This window comes from Amblyomma maculatum, chromosome 2 (assembly GCF_055883805.1).
Source record: "Amblyomma maculatum isolate TAMU_Amacu chromosome 2, ASM5588380v1, whole genome shotgun sequence".
Lineage (NCBI taxonomy): Eukaryota > Metazoa > Arthropoda > Arachnida > Ixodida > Ixodidae > Amblyomma > Amblyomma maculatum.
The window spans coordinates 119526394-119543695 of record NC_139345.1 but is presented as its reverse complement, the minus strand read 5'-3'; the positions used below and the strand labels follow the sequence as shown (position 1 = coordinate 119543695).

The 17302-nt window shown below is 46.3% G+C and overlaps 1 protein-coding gene across 2 annotated transcripts in view; it reads left to right on the top strand.

Moving 5' to 3' along the window:
- The window catches only part of LOC146199708 (uncharacterized), a 32417-nt gene that overhangs the window by 3472 nt on the left and 11643 nt on the right, over nt 1-17302 (top strand). For both annotated transcript variants that reach the window (XM_084595208.1, XM_084595209.1), the window contains 4 exons: nt 4474-4608; nt 9648-10270; nt 13672-13990; nt 15686-15775. In XM_084595208.1, the coding sequence (XP_084451334.1) occupies nt 4474-4608; nt 9648-10270; nt 13672-13990; nt 15686-15775 (1167 nt within the window). The remainder of the gene's footprint in view (nt 1-4473; nt 4609-9647; nt 10271-13671; nt 13991-15685; nt 15776-17302) is intronic.

Here is a 17302-nt window from a genome sequence, read left to right as displayed (position 1 = left end):
TTTTCCCTCCAGCAGTTCTGTGTACTCAGTTTGCTCCTAATCTCGCATCCTTTAGAAATGCGTCCCTGACCATCATCACATAGTGGGGAACAAACGGACTCATTTGCTCCCTTGTCTCCGAGTATCTCTTGACTGTCCAGGCCACCCTTGCCTTCAGATATATGGCACTTACATTCACAGCACGCGTGCACATTGTTCATGCCTATGCAATGTCACTGCGCGACTTCTCTATAAATCTCCCAGCATCGCATTTCCTCATTTTTGGGAGAGTTAGGCCACTCATCTGGCTCTACTCACTTCAATGCTAATGCAACTCTTGACTGCCCACATCATATATGTTCTGGACCTTAAACTCCACCGAACTTTTCGGTGAACTTACCTGGTGCTATTTCCACAAATTGAACTTTAGTCAGTGGACACCATTTTTTATTTTGTCTTACATTTGGTTTGTGTAATGTGGTGGGGAATTGTATTGAAATTAAGAAGCATAAAATGCCTGGTACACATCAGTTTGCTGATTTTCAGTGTGACTTTGAGGTTTAATTTTTGTCTTTCATGAAGCAGCCTTTCCTTTTATTGCGTTCTCCATCTTAGGTATGTGAACATAAATGTAAAGGTTGACTGACTTTTAGCTCATAGAAAACAGTGCCCTGAATTTATTTATTCACAGGAATTCTTTTTATCATAATAAATGTTTTGAACATTTTGGTGCATAGATGTTAGCACTGTTTGGAAATTTGTATTTCAGTTTGCTTACTAGCACTTAGTCTTGCATACCCTTACTGTTGCAGCGTCAGGTCATTTTGTGGATGTAGTTGACACAACGACATTTGCTTGTGCAAACCTGGCAATGTACTTAGTCATGGCAGTTTTTTTTACCATGAGGCTAAACACTGGTCTTCTTAGTTTACTACCACTCATTTTCCCACCCAACAGCAAATTATTCTGACAGTCATTGGTATAGTGACTGTGTATCAGTGAGTATTTGTGTTGCTTTCGCACATCAGGCTGTAATGTGGACATTCATGTCATTGGTCCCAATACGAAATTATTGCAGATTGCTTGTAAGACATCGTTCATCTCTTCCTGTTCACTTTGACTGAGGATAGTCAGGCACAGTATCAGCTTGGATTTTGCTCTTTTCTTTCACATAATATGAAATGTTGGAGATGTTTTATAAGTGTCTGACATCATTATTGCCGAGTCCAGTGGCTTCAAGTAGGGTGGCGGCATATCTTGAACATTTTCTGGGGAATTGCCACGTGCTGCAGTAATAGACCTGCATGCTTTGCAAGCTGGCTAACATCACTGAGTTAAACAGTTATTATCTCACATTGCATGACTGCTGACTCCACTAAGTTCATGAGTTAAAAAAACAAACAAACAAAAAAAAAACAAACTCACTGGAGAGTTATGGGAAATGTCTGAGCGTTAGCTGTAGGGGGACAGCAAGTAATTTTTTCTCGCAATGTCGGACAGCCAGAGGCAAATCCATCCATGATCAGGACTACAGTGACACTCTGAAGTAAACTTCGTTAGAAAGATTGCTCATGGCAGAGATAGGTAACATGTATATCTGTTTAGAGACTAGTGCTTACAAATTTGAACTTGAGCCCTCTTGTGAACACGATAACATGCACCACTTTTGTAGATTTAGGTGTCTGAAGCTGGGTTGGCCCTGACAGAATTTGCAGTGTCTGCGGAGCCTCTTCCAAGTGTATAATATACCTTTAAAATAAGCTTGGTTCAGTGCCAGTGTACACTTGCACCCAGCCTTGCCCAGTGGTGGGTTTCAAGCGGACCACTTCCCTCAGGCGACACTGACACCCAAGCGACTGGGCCACCCATTACCTACCATCCTCTCCTACCTTCACTCTTTCTCCTCTCCCCTAGGATAGATTTCTTCCTCACCTCAGCACACCTGCCTGTAGATGCCGACGGCATGAAACTGAGGAACAAGCTAAGAAGAGTTAATGATCCAAAAAAGTTGTAAAAGCAGTTTGTTTACCCTGATGATTGCATTGATGCTTTTACTGTAAGCCGAAGCTTCACACACAATTTTTCTTGAGTGTTGTGATGGGTGGGAGTGCAGTCACCTAGCTAGTTGTGGTGGTGGTCGGTGGTGCTTCTAGAGGGCCATGGGCCTATCCCCACTGTGTCGTTGAATTCAATCTTGCTGTTTTATTCCACTGCTGCACGGGCTTCTAGTGAGTGGAGGCTTTATGGAGGGTGGAGGTATGTGGCTTAGTGGTGGGCGATGCTTCTGGAGAGTGAAGGTGGGTGGAGGTGACATGGGATGGTGGATAGATGATAGCGGAGTGTGCGTGGGCAAGTCCATAGGTAAGGGGGCATCGTGACAAGGGCCAGTTGCTTAGCTGCTCTAATTGGCACCAGCATTCATGCATAGTCTGGTTGTTGTCTTCATCTGCGGAACCAGTGCTGGTGGTAGTATCTCTACAGAGCTGCCCCATTTCTTTAATACAGTGTGTGAGGAATAAAAGGAAAGTGTTGATGAAATGGCGATGTACAGTTTGTTGGGGACAGGAGGCCTGAACACAAGCAGTGTTTACACACATGATTAGCATTAGCAAGGAGCATGGGGAACAAGAGCATTCAATGTTTACATGAAAAGCTGTGCATATAATGACACTTTAGTTTACGTATACAGTGGGTGGCTTGGGTACTCCTATGGAGTTTAAAAGTATGTTCAGGGCAGTACAGTGCTTGTGAAAAGCCTTGGTGTTGATAAGTTTGGTTGCTTCACTGTGGTCTTGGCTTATGCAGATCAGGACTCGGTATAGTGGATAGAAGAGGCATGAATTTATGAAGGCCAGACAAGGTCTAGTGCAAAGGTGATGTAGAAGTCAGTAGTGACAAAGTTAGCAATCTGCAATGGCCTGGAGGGAACAATGGTGAAATGGCTGGTTTGCCATGTCAAAATCATGCGACTTGCAAGAGGGCAGTGTACCGGTAGTGAGGGGCAAGCCATTGAGCTGTGCATTGAGGTCCATAACAGTTGAATGTCCCTTGACAGAAATGGAGAGAATGTATTGTCACCAAAGCTGTCGCTGGCTGTCATATCACACTGGCAGCTCTGGCAGGGGCAGGTGCAAGAGAATGTGAAGGTTAGGCAGGGCGGGGAGTACGAACAGTGGCCCAATATCGGTACCATGTTGGCAATATTGACCCGACAAAGGGTCATTGCTCTATCAGCCCACATCAACATTGGGCCGATCATTCAGGCTACCTGGGATGGAAGGTACGTACGGGCCATTATGGGTCCATATATTGGACTGTTGGTTAGGGTGGAGAGCATACCTTGTGCAGTGCAGGCACAGGGAGCATGTTATTCACCATGTACGGGCTTGTGATAGAGAGGAGAGCACTCTTCAGAGCGGCTGTAAGGGGGGGATTTGGTCAGAATCTGAAATGACAAGATCTTGTCCCAGGCATAGATCATCATTGAAGGCACTGGCTGGATCGTTGATAGGAAGGGGTGCCTGAAGCCAGTTGGCCTTGGAACGGTAGAGGAAGGACTTGGCCAGTCCAAGAAGGTAGGCTGAAGTCTGAAATGTTCAAACATGGCTTTGGCCAAACATTGAGGGAAGGTGTCGTTGTTGAAAATTGCATGGCAGGAGCTTGCGATGTAGAAGTCACAGAAACTTTCTGTGCATCCCCTGTCAGCGTGGTGAGAAGACGAGCAGCAATGGCATGAGAGCTGGAACAGGAAAGAGGTGAGGCTAACAAGAGTTGCAAGTTGGAATAGGTGTTAGGGCTAGGAGGTGGAAATCGAAGCATCGTAAAGAGGCTACGTGGGCTGTCATAGCAGAACTGCAAAAGCTGGCTAGGTGCTGTTAATGTGGAAGTGGGAATTGATTAGCACCAGCAGCAAGAGAGGGTCCTGAGCGTAAAGAGGGCAAAAGATATTGTAGCCAGGATGGGTCATGTACTGATAAAAAGCGAGCAGCTCACTACGAGGACACGAGGGCTTGGACATACTGGCTGCAAAGAGCAGGATGTTGGAATTCATGGAAACGTTTCTGGCAGAGCACAGGGAAATGAGCAGGATGTCAAAAACAGGTAGAGCGGCCAAGTCCAAATGCTGGGTAGGAGCAACAGGGCCAAGACAAGCCAAGGATAAGCCAGTAGGTGCAGTGTTATAGCTATTAAATTTGTCATCTGCAGTCACTTTTATGTGGAGGCCAGGCTTTGCATTCACTTTGGCCTTCAGCCTCGCTGGTCACGGGTCCAATGCTCATAGTAGTCCCGCTACACATGCTCTAAATGAAGTGTAGCTAGAAGTCAGAATTGACGTTCTGTGCTCCTTTCCTTGCCTATGTGCCATTTTCACACTGCAAATGTCTGCTAAGGTTGCTCACCACCTCAAACTTTTGTATTTGTTGAGGGTTTATAGAGAGCTGTGTAGAAAGCTGTTGTACCCACACCCTCATCCTTTTTCTTTTTTCACTTCAGGTGGCAAGAAAGGAGGCTCTTCCAGCTCTTCTACACCATCAAACGGCTCTGGGAAGGTCGCCGCTCCTCCTGGTTTGGCAGGGCTCTTTGCTGGTGGAATGCCAAAGTTGCGGCCCACAGGGAATGCAGCACCTGGTTAGTCACAATGCATTTACTTTGCCCCGAACTTGAACCCTGAAGTGATATTTGGGGGATTATTGTAATGCAAGAAATCTATAGAGGCAGTCTTTGGGAGTACTCGAGTCAAATTTAAAGGCTTTGCTTGGAGAGTGTAACTTAAAAACAGTTTTTTAGAAGTGCTGCTGGTGACCACTCATAACCGATTAGGGTAACACATTCCCGCATGCAAACCTCCCTGATGAAATCGGGGCTTGCTGGGTGCAGCCATTCTCCGTTGGACGCTCCCAAGTGACAAGGGTGGGACGGAGCCTGGTGGGGTGCCGTCACAGCTTGTTCTCTTCATTTTTTCTTCTGCACCGGCGTGTACCAAGTTGAGGGAGAGAGGGGAGCCTCATTTTCGATTGCCAATATGATCAGCATTAATGAAGCTGGCTTAAATATTTTTCTGTTGCCTGCAGGACTGATGGGATATCTATTGCTTCTGCGCGTATTTCTAGTTTTGCCAGCCATTGATGTGTTTGGGACCCCCTGTGGACCAGTGGTAGTGGCAGGTGACCCCTTGAGACAGGGGAGGAAGGGTGAGGCAGACTGCTACGCAGTCGGGAGTAGGTCGCGGAATTAGGACTGAGTCAAGGCTAAACTGACCTCTAGAAGATGCTCACTTGATAAGCTAGCGCGCCACGGCCTGCAGAGGACGTGGGGAAGCGGTGATGCATCAGCGGCGGTGTACATGCCGCTAGAAAGGATTTGACTCTTCCCAATACTACGTCGTTTGCTGGCCAGATACCCAAAACGATTTGCATTGCAGCCCCATCCAGCAGAGCAGCCAGAGCTGGAGTTTAACCGATGCTGGCATCAGCAAATGCCGAAGATGCTCTCTCTCTCCCTCTTTCTTGTATGTGCTTTCAGTCTCCACACTCCTCTTGCATTTCTTTCGCTTTGAGAAGGTAAAGTTTGTTTGTTTGTGAGGTTTAACGTTCCAAACTGACTCGGGCTATGAGAGAAGCTGTAGTAGTAGAGGGCTCCAGGACATGGGTGCCTTGCTTCTCGCCTTTGTCGAAAAGCGGCCACCGTGGCCGGAATTTCAATCTCACATCCTTCGAGTCGAGCGCCCTGACCACTGCACCACCGTGGCAGGTAGAAACTAAATGGGCTTTTAATCTGTGTGCTTTTAACCGTGCAAAACTGTGTCTAACCAGGCCAGAGCTGTCTCACAACCTTCTTTTTTTTTTTTTTTTTTTTTTTTTTTTTTTTTTTTTTTTTTTTTTGTGGTGTGGGTTTTGCTGGCCATTGAAAATTACTTTGCAGACCAGGGGGTCCATGGACCACTATTTGAGAAATGCTGTTTTAGTAAATGGCTTTTCTTGGGCCCTTTAAGTCGCCCCCTGCTGTGGAGTTCTTGTGTAAAGTGTGTTGTGAACCAGTGTCTTCTTGGGAGCATTAACCTGTGTATGGCTCTGTCTCAAGCCCTTAAAAGGACTATGCAATGCCTAAAATAAGGTAAAGCAAATCAGTCGAGAGATAGGTACTCCCTCACAAGTCAGTTCATCGCTAGAAGTTTTCAGCTAGTTTCATTAACACCGGAGGTATCGGCAATTAAAAATGATGCTCTTCCTCTCCTTCCTCAGCTGAACACCCAGAGACACCAGAAAAAACGAAAACTGCTCAGGAACTCTGCCCCACCTATGAAACGTCATCGGGTGACGCTAGGCTCGCAGAATTCCAGTTGTTGCGCCCGTTTTTCTGAGCGTCATCCATGCATTCATCGGTCTCTGCCTTTCCCATCTGCGCTTGCATAGCTTTCAACCTAGTCTCGTGTCTTCCTCACCACCAGTTACTGCATTTCCTTGACCTCTCAAAATTGTGTGCGACAGCAGCTCAAATGACCCAGGTCGTTCGCGAGCGCATGCCTGCAGATGGGCAGGCTGCTGTCCACACCGGCGTCCGCCGCAGAGAAGCGTTTCCTTTCACATATCCCTGTCCCATTGAGCCCAAATTAGCGTGCACTTCTGCGGAGTATGACTTTCTACAAGACCCTTTCTTCTCTCGCAATGCCGGTCAGTCTCCCGTGCTTTTAGCTTTGGTACCGTCTTCTGCGCTTTGACGAACGGCGGTCGTCCTCCTTGCGGATTCGACATGATAGTAATGGCTCTGCATAAATGCTGGCAGACGAGCGTGCGAGTTGCATGGGTGCAAGTATGCTGTCCTCGTTTTTAGCCCAAGAACGAGCGCTTTCATGATAGTCAGCGAGAGGCATCTCTTGTGGTGCATAACAAATGGAACGTACACATATCATTGGTGTGAGCATGAACTGATAATTTCAAGAGATCGCTACAAAGTTTGGATATCGAATTAGAGGTGACCATGCAATTAGTCGTCCGCGAATCTTAAGAATTGAGATTAAGAGGTTAGTGTGGTGTTTTGTTTTTTAGAGCGCAGCTCTTTGGCGCTCTTACCTGGGTTTCGCGTCGGCCTCATAACCAGCTCCGCTCCCCTTTCAGCCCCCCAGCTCAGCCCCCCTTTTCCTGCATGGTGCCGGCTGCACGTGTTATCTGATTGCTGCGCGCGCTCCCCTATTCGCCACTGCTTATACCCGCCCCCATCGCCCCTCTTCCTGTGTGGCGGCGAGGGTGCTCTCGGGTTGCCAAAATGCCGGCTCGCTATCAGCGGATCACGGTGCGTGCATCCCAAGCCAAAACGCAGTCACATCCTCCTCACTCATTAGCGGCGTCATCGGCATCAGTCAGTCGCTGCTATCTGTCCGTTGCGCAACGTTCCCATGGGCCCACGCGCTGCCTCCCGCAACCTCCCGATAACTTAATTGCTTGCTTCATTTCTCCGACCTCAAAGTTTCTTTCATGACAGCCAAAAACTGTTAGTGAAGTGTTTCTTGATGGAATACGTGTAAAGAATTAAAAAAAGTCTGTACATACGTGTCTTGCTCGAAATATTTGCCTCAATCTATTGAAAAGGTGAAACAGCCGATGAAAGTTTTGCATTAGAAAGTAACGTAATCGTCGGTAATTTTTTTTTAATTCCTTTCGCACATCGTTTATGAGTTGCCAATGCGTAACGTGCACGCATGTTTTATCTCGTGTATGCATCATCCGAGCCAGAATCGACAGCACAGAGCAGTTCAGCTCATGCAGTTCGCAGCGCAGGCTGTCACTGATTTCCGCAGCTAAACGCAAAAATTGTGCACAGGAGCATGCAAGCGTCTACGCTAGAGAGGCAGTGAAGCTGCCGGTTCTAAAATGCATCCACTGTGGCTTCGATGCCAAACAAACAAGGCCTAGTGACAGACAGCAGCGCACGGCCGGAGTGTCGTCGGCCGCAACGCTCGTGGACAGCATCACTGCGGTAACCTGGCAGCATCCGGTGCTCCATTTAACCGGTGCGAATTTGTGTACTTTTGCGATGCAGTTGTGGGCAGACCTTTTTCACACATGTTCCGTTTAATTATCAACACGCTGCACAAATAATCGATGCTGCAACGACGAGACTAGACTACAGTGTGCTGTTGCTGTAAGTGCCAAGCTCAGGGGTTCATGCATGCAGCACTCCAGCAGACGACTTTCGTAGTTACCGGAAGTGTGACCGTGACGTAGTGGCTGTCGCGGCTGCACCCAATGGCAGCCTGTCACTGTCTGTAGTTGTGACGTATGTACTCATGGCAGAATAGTTCCAAATTTTAGCACCACGTGAGAACCGAGCAGCCTACGAATTTCAAGAAACACAGTTTAAAAAAAATTAGTAATAGATTGCTGCCTTTGTTCCAAGGAGTTGTACTTTGGGCGAAGGCTCGGAAGCATTTGGTCTACACATTCAAAACATTTATCAGTGGCCTTTCTAGCCATTTCATAGTCCCTTTAATGCCCATTTGTTCCTTATTAGTTCACAGCAACCAAATTAGTGCACACACTAGTGATAAGTGCTGTTAACCTTTTAAGTAATACACCTTGGTTCACAAAAGATGATAGGAATCACACATGCCTACCTTTTACTTTGCGGGCCTCGGTGGCCGCTTCTTAATGGAGGCGAGAAGCTAGGCGCCTGTGTGCTGTGCGATGTCAGTGCATGAAAGAACTCCAGGAGGACGAATTTTTCGTAGTCCTTCACTATGGGCGTCTCTCATAGCCTGAGTCGCTTTTGGACGTTAAAACCCCAAAACCAAACCAAACCATCTTGTGTCATGACACTTTTTGTACGGCTGGAAAACTGCAGCTTTGGTATTAGAAGGAACTAGCTGCAGATGACATAGAAGTGTAGTTGTATTGCTGTGCCGCGGCTCTAGTGATAATAGCTGATGTTGCAGCACTCTTGCATTTTATGTGCTGAATAAGGTGGCAGGCACGTGTAGCAGCCAAGACATCTAGTGACAGAACAAGAATGCAAGCAAAAATTTCTCTGGTTTATGATTTATGCCAGTGCATATTTTTGGTGCAGCGCCCTTCCTTGTTGCTCATCCAAAAACATCCTGCTATGACAAAAGGGCTGCGGCAGGCTTTTTATTGCCTGTCCATGGCCTTTGTAAGGCACAGCAAAACGTTTGAAAATTTCATTGCGTTCTGTCCTGCATTGGCAGATCGGCCCTTCTTACTGTGCACAAACGCTATATTCTTAGGGGAACAGTGGGGGTCTTATTGTTTCACCATCGTGCCCTTGTGCACAGCAGGCTTGAACGAAATGTTCACTAGCTGTATTTCGGATTTTACCGAAGTAAATTGTTTTCCAGCATCGTTTTCGGCGCAGCTACCGCAGCACATTTGTCTAACTCGACTGTTTTTCTCCTCTGTAAATGCATGAAATGGAAGTTCTATTGAAATCTAAGATCGATTCATTGGTTAGTTGGGCTGTGAGGTTCACATTTGGAGGTACCCCTATATTAGTGTACCAGTCATGCTTGGTGTAACGTGCCGCACCATATCTTCCATCTCCTACACCTACTTGGGTTGTACCAGATCAACCTCGAAATTGGCACGGGCTTAAAAGTTATTGGAAACTGTAAATACTGATGCAGTGTTTGTTTTTTGTGTCTGTCGCTTTATTTCTAGGGGCTGGACATTCGTCATCTGCTGCAGGCAATGCGCCTTCTGGCCCTCCTCCCCGACAACCTCCTTCTTCTAGTCCTGCCCTTGGTGGTAGACCGCAGTTGCCCAGTGAAACGCCACCGGTTCGTCGTGCACCTGCACCGTTCCCAGCTGACGTAAGCCCACGTGGCCCTCCCCCTGCTCCTCCCCCGTCAAGCCACAAGCCCAGCCTCGGTGCCATGGCAACGCCAGACAGTGGTCCCGCTCCGTCATCAGGTCGCAGTAGGACGGGCCCTCCGCTCCCGAGCAAGCCCCCGGGGGTGACAAGGTCCGCCTCCCAGTCGAGCCTAGGGGGCGGGGCCAAGCGGCCTCTGCGTGCACCCGCTGTCAAGCCCCCGCCACCGCCAAAGAGCCCCGCCGTGATCACCACAGCGGTGGCGAGCACGGCGTCCAAGTTTGGCACCGTGGCAGGCAGCCGGTTGGCGGTGCCCAATGCTGCTCCTCCTTTGGCGCGTAGGCAGAGCTTTGGAGCCCCAGACTCTCGGGACGGCAATGACCTGTCGGGGGGCCCTCAGCTCAAGCCTACGGGCCCTCCTCCCCCGCCACGCAATGTCAGCGTGCCCAGCAACCTTCACCAGGCACACAAGGTTCGCCATATTGTCTACATCTTTCCAGAGATAGTTGCTATCACTGGGGCTTTGGTTGATACATCCAGAGGACTAATGGTACACTTGTGCAGTCCAGGCCTGGAGGCATTTGATTTTAGATGATCCTGTTACTTTGATTGTGATACGCATTTTGTCCACTTCTGGTTTATAATCATATATGGTCGGTCTAGTTCAGGTTAGTCAGGACTGGGAAATTTAAGTTAGAGTAGCCCGAAGTTTGAATGAAAATAGGCATTCAGAATTTGCAGTCTTGCAAATTAAATTTTTGTTTCAAGATCCACTGGCGGTGTTGTATGTGTGCTTGCAGGCACGCACAAAAGAGAGGGTTTTATGGTATTAATATTAACTGTGAGGTCGTCAATGATGGCGGTTTTCAAGGCTTAGAGGGTGCGTCTAAAGTGACCCAACATGGTGACACTGCAGAGGACTCTCTCTGGGCTTAGCTTAAGAAGAATCATCATTACTTTGAAATTTCGTGACAACTCATGCTTGTTCATGGTTGGTGGCAGCCTTACGTGAGCCAGACAGCCTCGTTTCGCGATGGTGGAAAAAAATTATCATGAGACCAGGAGCAAATCGCCGTCTGCCTTTTAAAATGGCCAGCATGAAAAAAAGGGGCAATATGCAGCCAATGCACTTTTTGGAAAAAATTTAAATTTAATGACATTGATGATGAAGACTTCTATAGATGGTAGAAATTGGCGCGCAGTTAGTACTTGCATTTAGCACTTCTGGTGAGCAAGGCTCAGTGATTCTGGTACTGCTTGCACAAGAAGACAAGCTAAAACAGTTTCAGGAGCCATCACTTGAACTTTAAGTGTTAAAGCTGTGCCCCTTTGCCCTTTTTGTCCTCAATAATATTGGCCACATGCTACTTTGATCATGAATTTACATTTCTAATCATACTTGCAAATAGAAAATAACAATATTGAGCTCGCACTTTTTGGTTGCCCTCTTTTCCGAGTCTTGTGCTCCCAGTTGTTTTTTTTTTTTTTTTTTTTTTTTTTTTTTTTTTTGCAAGCAGTGGGTGGAATGCACGTAATGAATGCAAAGCCGTTACGATATGTTATTAAGCATACTTGTGGGTGGAATGCACGTAATGAATGCAAAGCCGTTACGATATGTAATTAAGCATACTTCTGTTCAGGCAAACATGAAGGGATCAGAAAATATGTCTTCTCAAAAGTTCACCTTAACAAACAGATGTGACACTAAAACAGATTTAAGTAGAACATCAGTTATAAAACTTTCAAGGGACCGCGGGAAACCGTTCTATAATCCGGGTGTTGTATGATTGGAAATCTCGCCAAAATGATGCGTTCGCCTTATAAACGTGCCTGCTACTCTTTCTGCCAAAATTCATTGTGATTCTTTCCCCTTCATTATGAAAGCGCCTGGTCCTGTGAGAGATCAGGAATATTTTCTGCATTTTTTTTTTCTTCAGATTAAGGTTTCAAAAATTATGCAATTTCTTGGAACATATTCTCAAAGCACCACAAGTGTCAAAATGTGCAATATGACCATACATTGCCACATATATGCCGATCCCCAAACTCGTACCCTTCACTGGGGGGGGGGGGGGGGGGGGGGGGGGGGGGGGGGGGGGGGAAAGGAATTAAAGAAAAGTTGGCTCCAAAGTGCAAGTTGGCACCGATGCATACACCCATCTCCCTTTTCTTTTTGTTTCGTTATATTATCTTAAAGAATCTCTGAGGGGTATTAATAAGGGGTGAGAACAAACATTATGAAGAGCAAGTGCTAACTCTGTGTGATTTGTTACGTTTTCGGCGAAAGTAGATAAGCTTTTTTATGGCATGATGGCATATGCACAGCTCAAAGCAATAAAAATGCACTCATACAACTGGTTATTGCTGATTGTAGCAGGTAGCACGCGCAGAGTCGAGAGCCACTGGTAGAGCTGTCACTACAGGCTGTCGTGCGCAGGATCACACCGTTGTGTGCACTTATCTCAGTCTTGATCGCGATTGCATGCTGTATGGTCTGACATGGTATCTGCCGATAAATTTTGGACAGCGGCCACCGGCTGTCACACTAAGCGGAGGGGTGCGTAATTTTTCGTCATATAATCGAAGTATTTTAATGCATTATCCCCATGGTGGATTCGCCGTGCCCATGCCAGTCTGTTGTAAAGCGGGGGTTGTCGCATAAATGGAGGACGCATGAGTTGGGCTTCACTGTGAGAGCTAGGGGTGTCCATGTGTGACCTTCCAAAAAAAATGATAAATGCTAATGGAGCTTTTGTTGCACTGTGCATAAAATAAGTATGCTGAATGCAGAGAGCATGGAACTATGTCACATTCTACCTTAAAATGGCTTTGGTCTAGTTCTCTTTTTTTCACCATTTCTTCTTTCTCACTGTATCCCACAGTGGCTGCTGTTCTTATTTTGCTAATGTTTGCTCTCGATCTTGCTTTGAGTGCTTCGAAAATGATCAACAGGGTAGCCAGTATCTCTCTTATCTTGCTTCACTTGTGGCATACCTGTTTTGGTGCACCACAGGTGGTGCACAAATGCGATTGACCATCTCTGCTCCACACGATTTGCGATGACAGGTTGGTTGAAAATGAGGCCACACAGTTTTTCTAAGCCTCCATGCAACAGGCAGGCGTGCTTTGCCCGTATGTGACATTTAGTCTGTCAGTGGCAGCACGCAGCACGTGATACATTGACAGTGCCGAGGTCAGACCATGTCCTACCACCGCAGTTTTCCCCAAAGGTCCGCAGAAACCATATTGGGGCGGGGTTACCGGGGTTTGTGGTTGCTACGAAATATCTTTACCAAAGGTCACATGAAACAATCCATCTTAAATAAATTTTTTTTTTTACATTGAGTTCTATGGGGAACCAGTCTTGCGTTGCTCATCATATCCGACAATTTGTCTCTACTGAATTTGCCTTAACAAGAGCCTGTTGTATTTCTGCCACATTCCACTTGATGCTTACCGTTTGTCCACTCTGCCTGACTGACTGATTCCACTGAAAATGAGCACATATTGCAGTAATTAAAAGAATATGCAGAATGAACTGGAATTTGAATGTAACTAATTAGATTTTCCAAAAAATAACAGCGCAAACAATGGGGACGAAGGGTAGAAAAACACAGGACAAGCTTGTCCTCTGTTTTTCTACCCTTCGTCCTCATTGTTTGGGTTATTTTTTGGAAAATGTATCATCAACTCGCCCGATTAGCTATCGTGTAATTATTAGAATCACCCTGTTGCTCATTGTCGATTACAAAATAGGGCATCCTATACATATGCATGCTGTAATAAGGCCTGCCATTTTTTTAGAAGCTTTCATAAAACTCTTCGCACTCTCTTAGCCCCCTTTGCAAGCAGTGGAGTTTCGCTCGACTGCAGGTACGAGCGGTGCCTCCTGCTCCCCCTGCGCGTGGCCAAGCACCCGTGGGGCGCCCACCGCCTCCGCCAAGGGGACAGCCGCCACCGCTGCCCACCACTGCGCCGCCTCCCCTGCCTACGAGTGGGCCACCCCCGCTGCCCACCAGTGCCCCTCCACCCCTGCCCACTAGTGCACCCCCGCAGCTTCCCCAGAGGGGTGCCCCTCCACAGCCACCACACCAGGCAGCAAAGCCCACGGCCTTGGTGGCCCCCACACGGCCGTCACCCACACCACCGCAGAGGAGCTCCTCCGTCAGGAACTCCGTGTCGGCCTCCTCAGGTGGGAAGGGGCTGAATTTTCCTGCTTCCTTCTGTTTGTATGTCGCCTATTTTTAAGTATGCCTGGCGTATTACATATCGTGCATATCGTAAAAATGCAAACTGTTGTCATTTGTTCCTCCTGTTTAACCCCATAATACTTGGCATATTACATACGGTACATACCGTAAAAACATGAATTGTCGCTTATTTTCGAACATACGATAGAATGCCTTTACTGCGCCGGGTTAAATATTCAGAAAAACCATATTGTCTTATAGCCAAAGTATGAAGTGTTCATTATGCGAGTGAATATGGCATATCATTTCCTTAAATTATTGTACTAAGTTCCTTTCTCAGTTTATTTATTAAAGCAAGTTTCAGGTGCCAGCTGCTAGAAATATGCCTGCTCGAAGAGCACTCACTGCAGAAGCAGGCTTATGGCAAAAGAGCCTATACGCCATCTTTCACGCTGTCGGCAGCACTGTAAGGTCGATTTGGGCCAGCGGGGATGGCGCACACCATGCCATTGCCTTCCCTACGCATCTGTTCCGCCATCAATTTTTAATAGGGGCAGCTGTCACGCAGGATACAATCCTGTGGTGCGTGCCTTCCTGATTGGCCCAGATTGACCTCACCTTTCGTTGGGCTGTAGACAACTTGTGAGATGGAGTAAAGAATGCGTTGGGTTGTACTTTTACATTGCGAGGCGATAGTACAGTTGCGAATTGCGGCATTCATTATTCTATGTGCTTGAATATTTGTGCACAGTCTTTCTGTTCTTAGGCACTAAGATTACTGCAACAAAAATATTTGATTCTGCAGTAGTCATGTTTTTTGTTTTTCTTTATCTATCAATATTTTGTTTCTGCAATGTAGGGGTGGGCCACTTGTGATGACACTCTCAGAGTCTGACTTTTTTTTCGTGCTCTTGTTGGTTGGACATTAGGGGGTTACTGATGCACCCGAGTTTTTGCTCAGACAATGCAGTGCTGTCACATTCCTTTTCTGCCTGAAATGGTAGGGGTATTCTGCCTGTTGGGATAATTAATTATTTAAGTTGGCCAGAGTAAATGGTTATGCGTACAGTTAAGGGATGGTTGTAAGCTACAGCCAATGCAATTTGATTTGATGAAGGGGCAACTATTGAAGAAACAGGCAGCATTTAGACTTGCTTCCTAAGAGTTTTCCAATTCGCACAGGATATTGTAAGCGCAGTTTTTTTTCTGTGTGTGTTTTGGGCATAGGTTCAGCCAACAAACTGTTCAATTCCCCTTATAAGCATGCTATCACCTCAGTTTTACCATAATGAGCTTTGACTCAGCCTCGTAAGAGCTCGGTCATAAGCCAGAGCCCACTTTAGGGGTTACTGCCAGTTTTTGTACTAATTACCAGTGTAGTATCAATCTTAGTTGAATTTGGCATTTCACGCTCACTTACCTTAATGGCCATTATTGTCAAATGCTAAGGGACAGACATTTGAACTTCTACCGTACCCAAGGAAAAATAACATTTTAAAACAGGGCCCACTATCTTTTTGCACAAACCACAGGTAGTTGCAATTTCGTTGAAGCACTTTTACTGCCGAGTGCTTTCGGCGGCATTCGGCGCAAAATATATGCTGCATGCTGTCATGTTTTTGAGCTTGCTGCAAGAGAGAAACCCACATTAAAGTTGCAATGTGTGCGTGCTTTTTGTTTTTTTTCTTCTTCTGCAGGCTTTGAAAGTCGCTTTAGATTTCGTTCCATTGATGACGCTCCAGCACCTCACTACACGGAGACAAAAGAAAAAAGGTACCCAAGTAAAGGTAAGCGAGAATTGCATATTAGCGCTTCGCTGTTAGTTTCGTCTCGCACTTTTTTTGTCGACTCCGCAAATGGGCAGATTGGCCAGTTAGTAGCAGTGGCACTATGTTGCTAGCCAAAAGTCGACTTCCCTGACTCCCACAAAGCAAATTTCCAGTTTTACAAAGCAAATGTGCTCATCCATGTAATTTTACTGACAGGTCTGCGCTGATTGTCACATTGCTTTCAAGAGAGAAGAAAAATGCTTCTTTAATTTAAGTAGTAGGTTTGTTGAGTGCAACTTTCACTGAGAGCTGGCATTTGATTCTGTCTTATGAGTTACTGTGCTTGAATGGGATGTTTGTCTGTGATCTGCAAAAGAATTGGAAGTGTGTGATCACCCACTGTGGTGCGGGATCAAAAACGCCGAGATTCATGTCAGGGGCCGCAGTGGAAACATTGCTAGCGGCAGGAGTTGTGAAAACTTCAGCTGCTAATTTTGTATCCAAAGTGACAGACCGTGCTACCATTTCTTTGGTTGGGCTTTACCTTGCACAAGTTTCTTGGGATTCTGCAAAAGATTGCGGATTTTAGCATTTTTCGCGAAACTGTTTTAGTGGTCACATGCTCTTTTTCTGATGGTATTAGAGATTAGTACAAATGATAGAATAACAGGAGTCTGATTATCCGCATGAAGTGAATTAAGTTTTGCTGATGCTTTGACATGCTCGATTCCCTACCCTTCAATCACGCTGATACATGGCTCATGTCAGCTCTTATCTGGGCTGAGTGATGACTTTGGTGCCTGTCAAAATCGATATCACCGTATGTTCATGAATATCATTATTTTTTTCCTCGAATCATCTGCTGAAAATTGAGATTCTACTCACTTTCGAATTGTATCTGTACCAAAAGGTCATTGAAAGACTTTGGCGGAGATGATACCGAAAGTGAGGGCAGCTCTTTTACATGCCGGCAGCATGTTCCTCCAATGACTGTCTCACAGAAAGCGTGGTTATGGAAATATTTCAAATTTTGAATAGGTGACGAGGAGAACCTGCTGTTCGGTTTAAGTTTCACAGCATGTTAACACTCCAAGTACCGAAAGACTGCCTGAAAACCACGCTTTATTGTGCTCCCCAGAACTTGCATACCAAAATTGCAGCACTCATAAACGGGCGCCTGCTGGCTCGATATGAATGATATTGCGCTTGTTGCATAAATAAAACCTGCACATTCTTTATGTGGCCAACCGCCAGCACGCAATAACGGTGTAAAAGAAATTTGTTGGCGACGGACGAGAAAACGCTCGCTGTCGAGAAAACGGAAGTGCATTTCCCATTGGCCATCAATACAGTGAATTTGCTAACGAACACAATGAATGAACACCAGTGCTCCTGCCTTTTTCGGTTCCCACGATGTGTGGCATGCACAGAAACGGTTTGTAGCTGAGCGGGCACAGTCACAGCACGAAAGCACACTAGCAGTGTATTCGTGGCGACTGCTTTACCTTGCCCAGTTTTCGTCTGGTAGAATTTTCCCCTTGACCG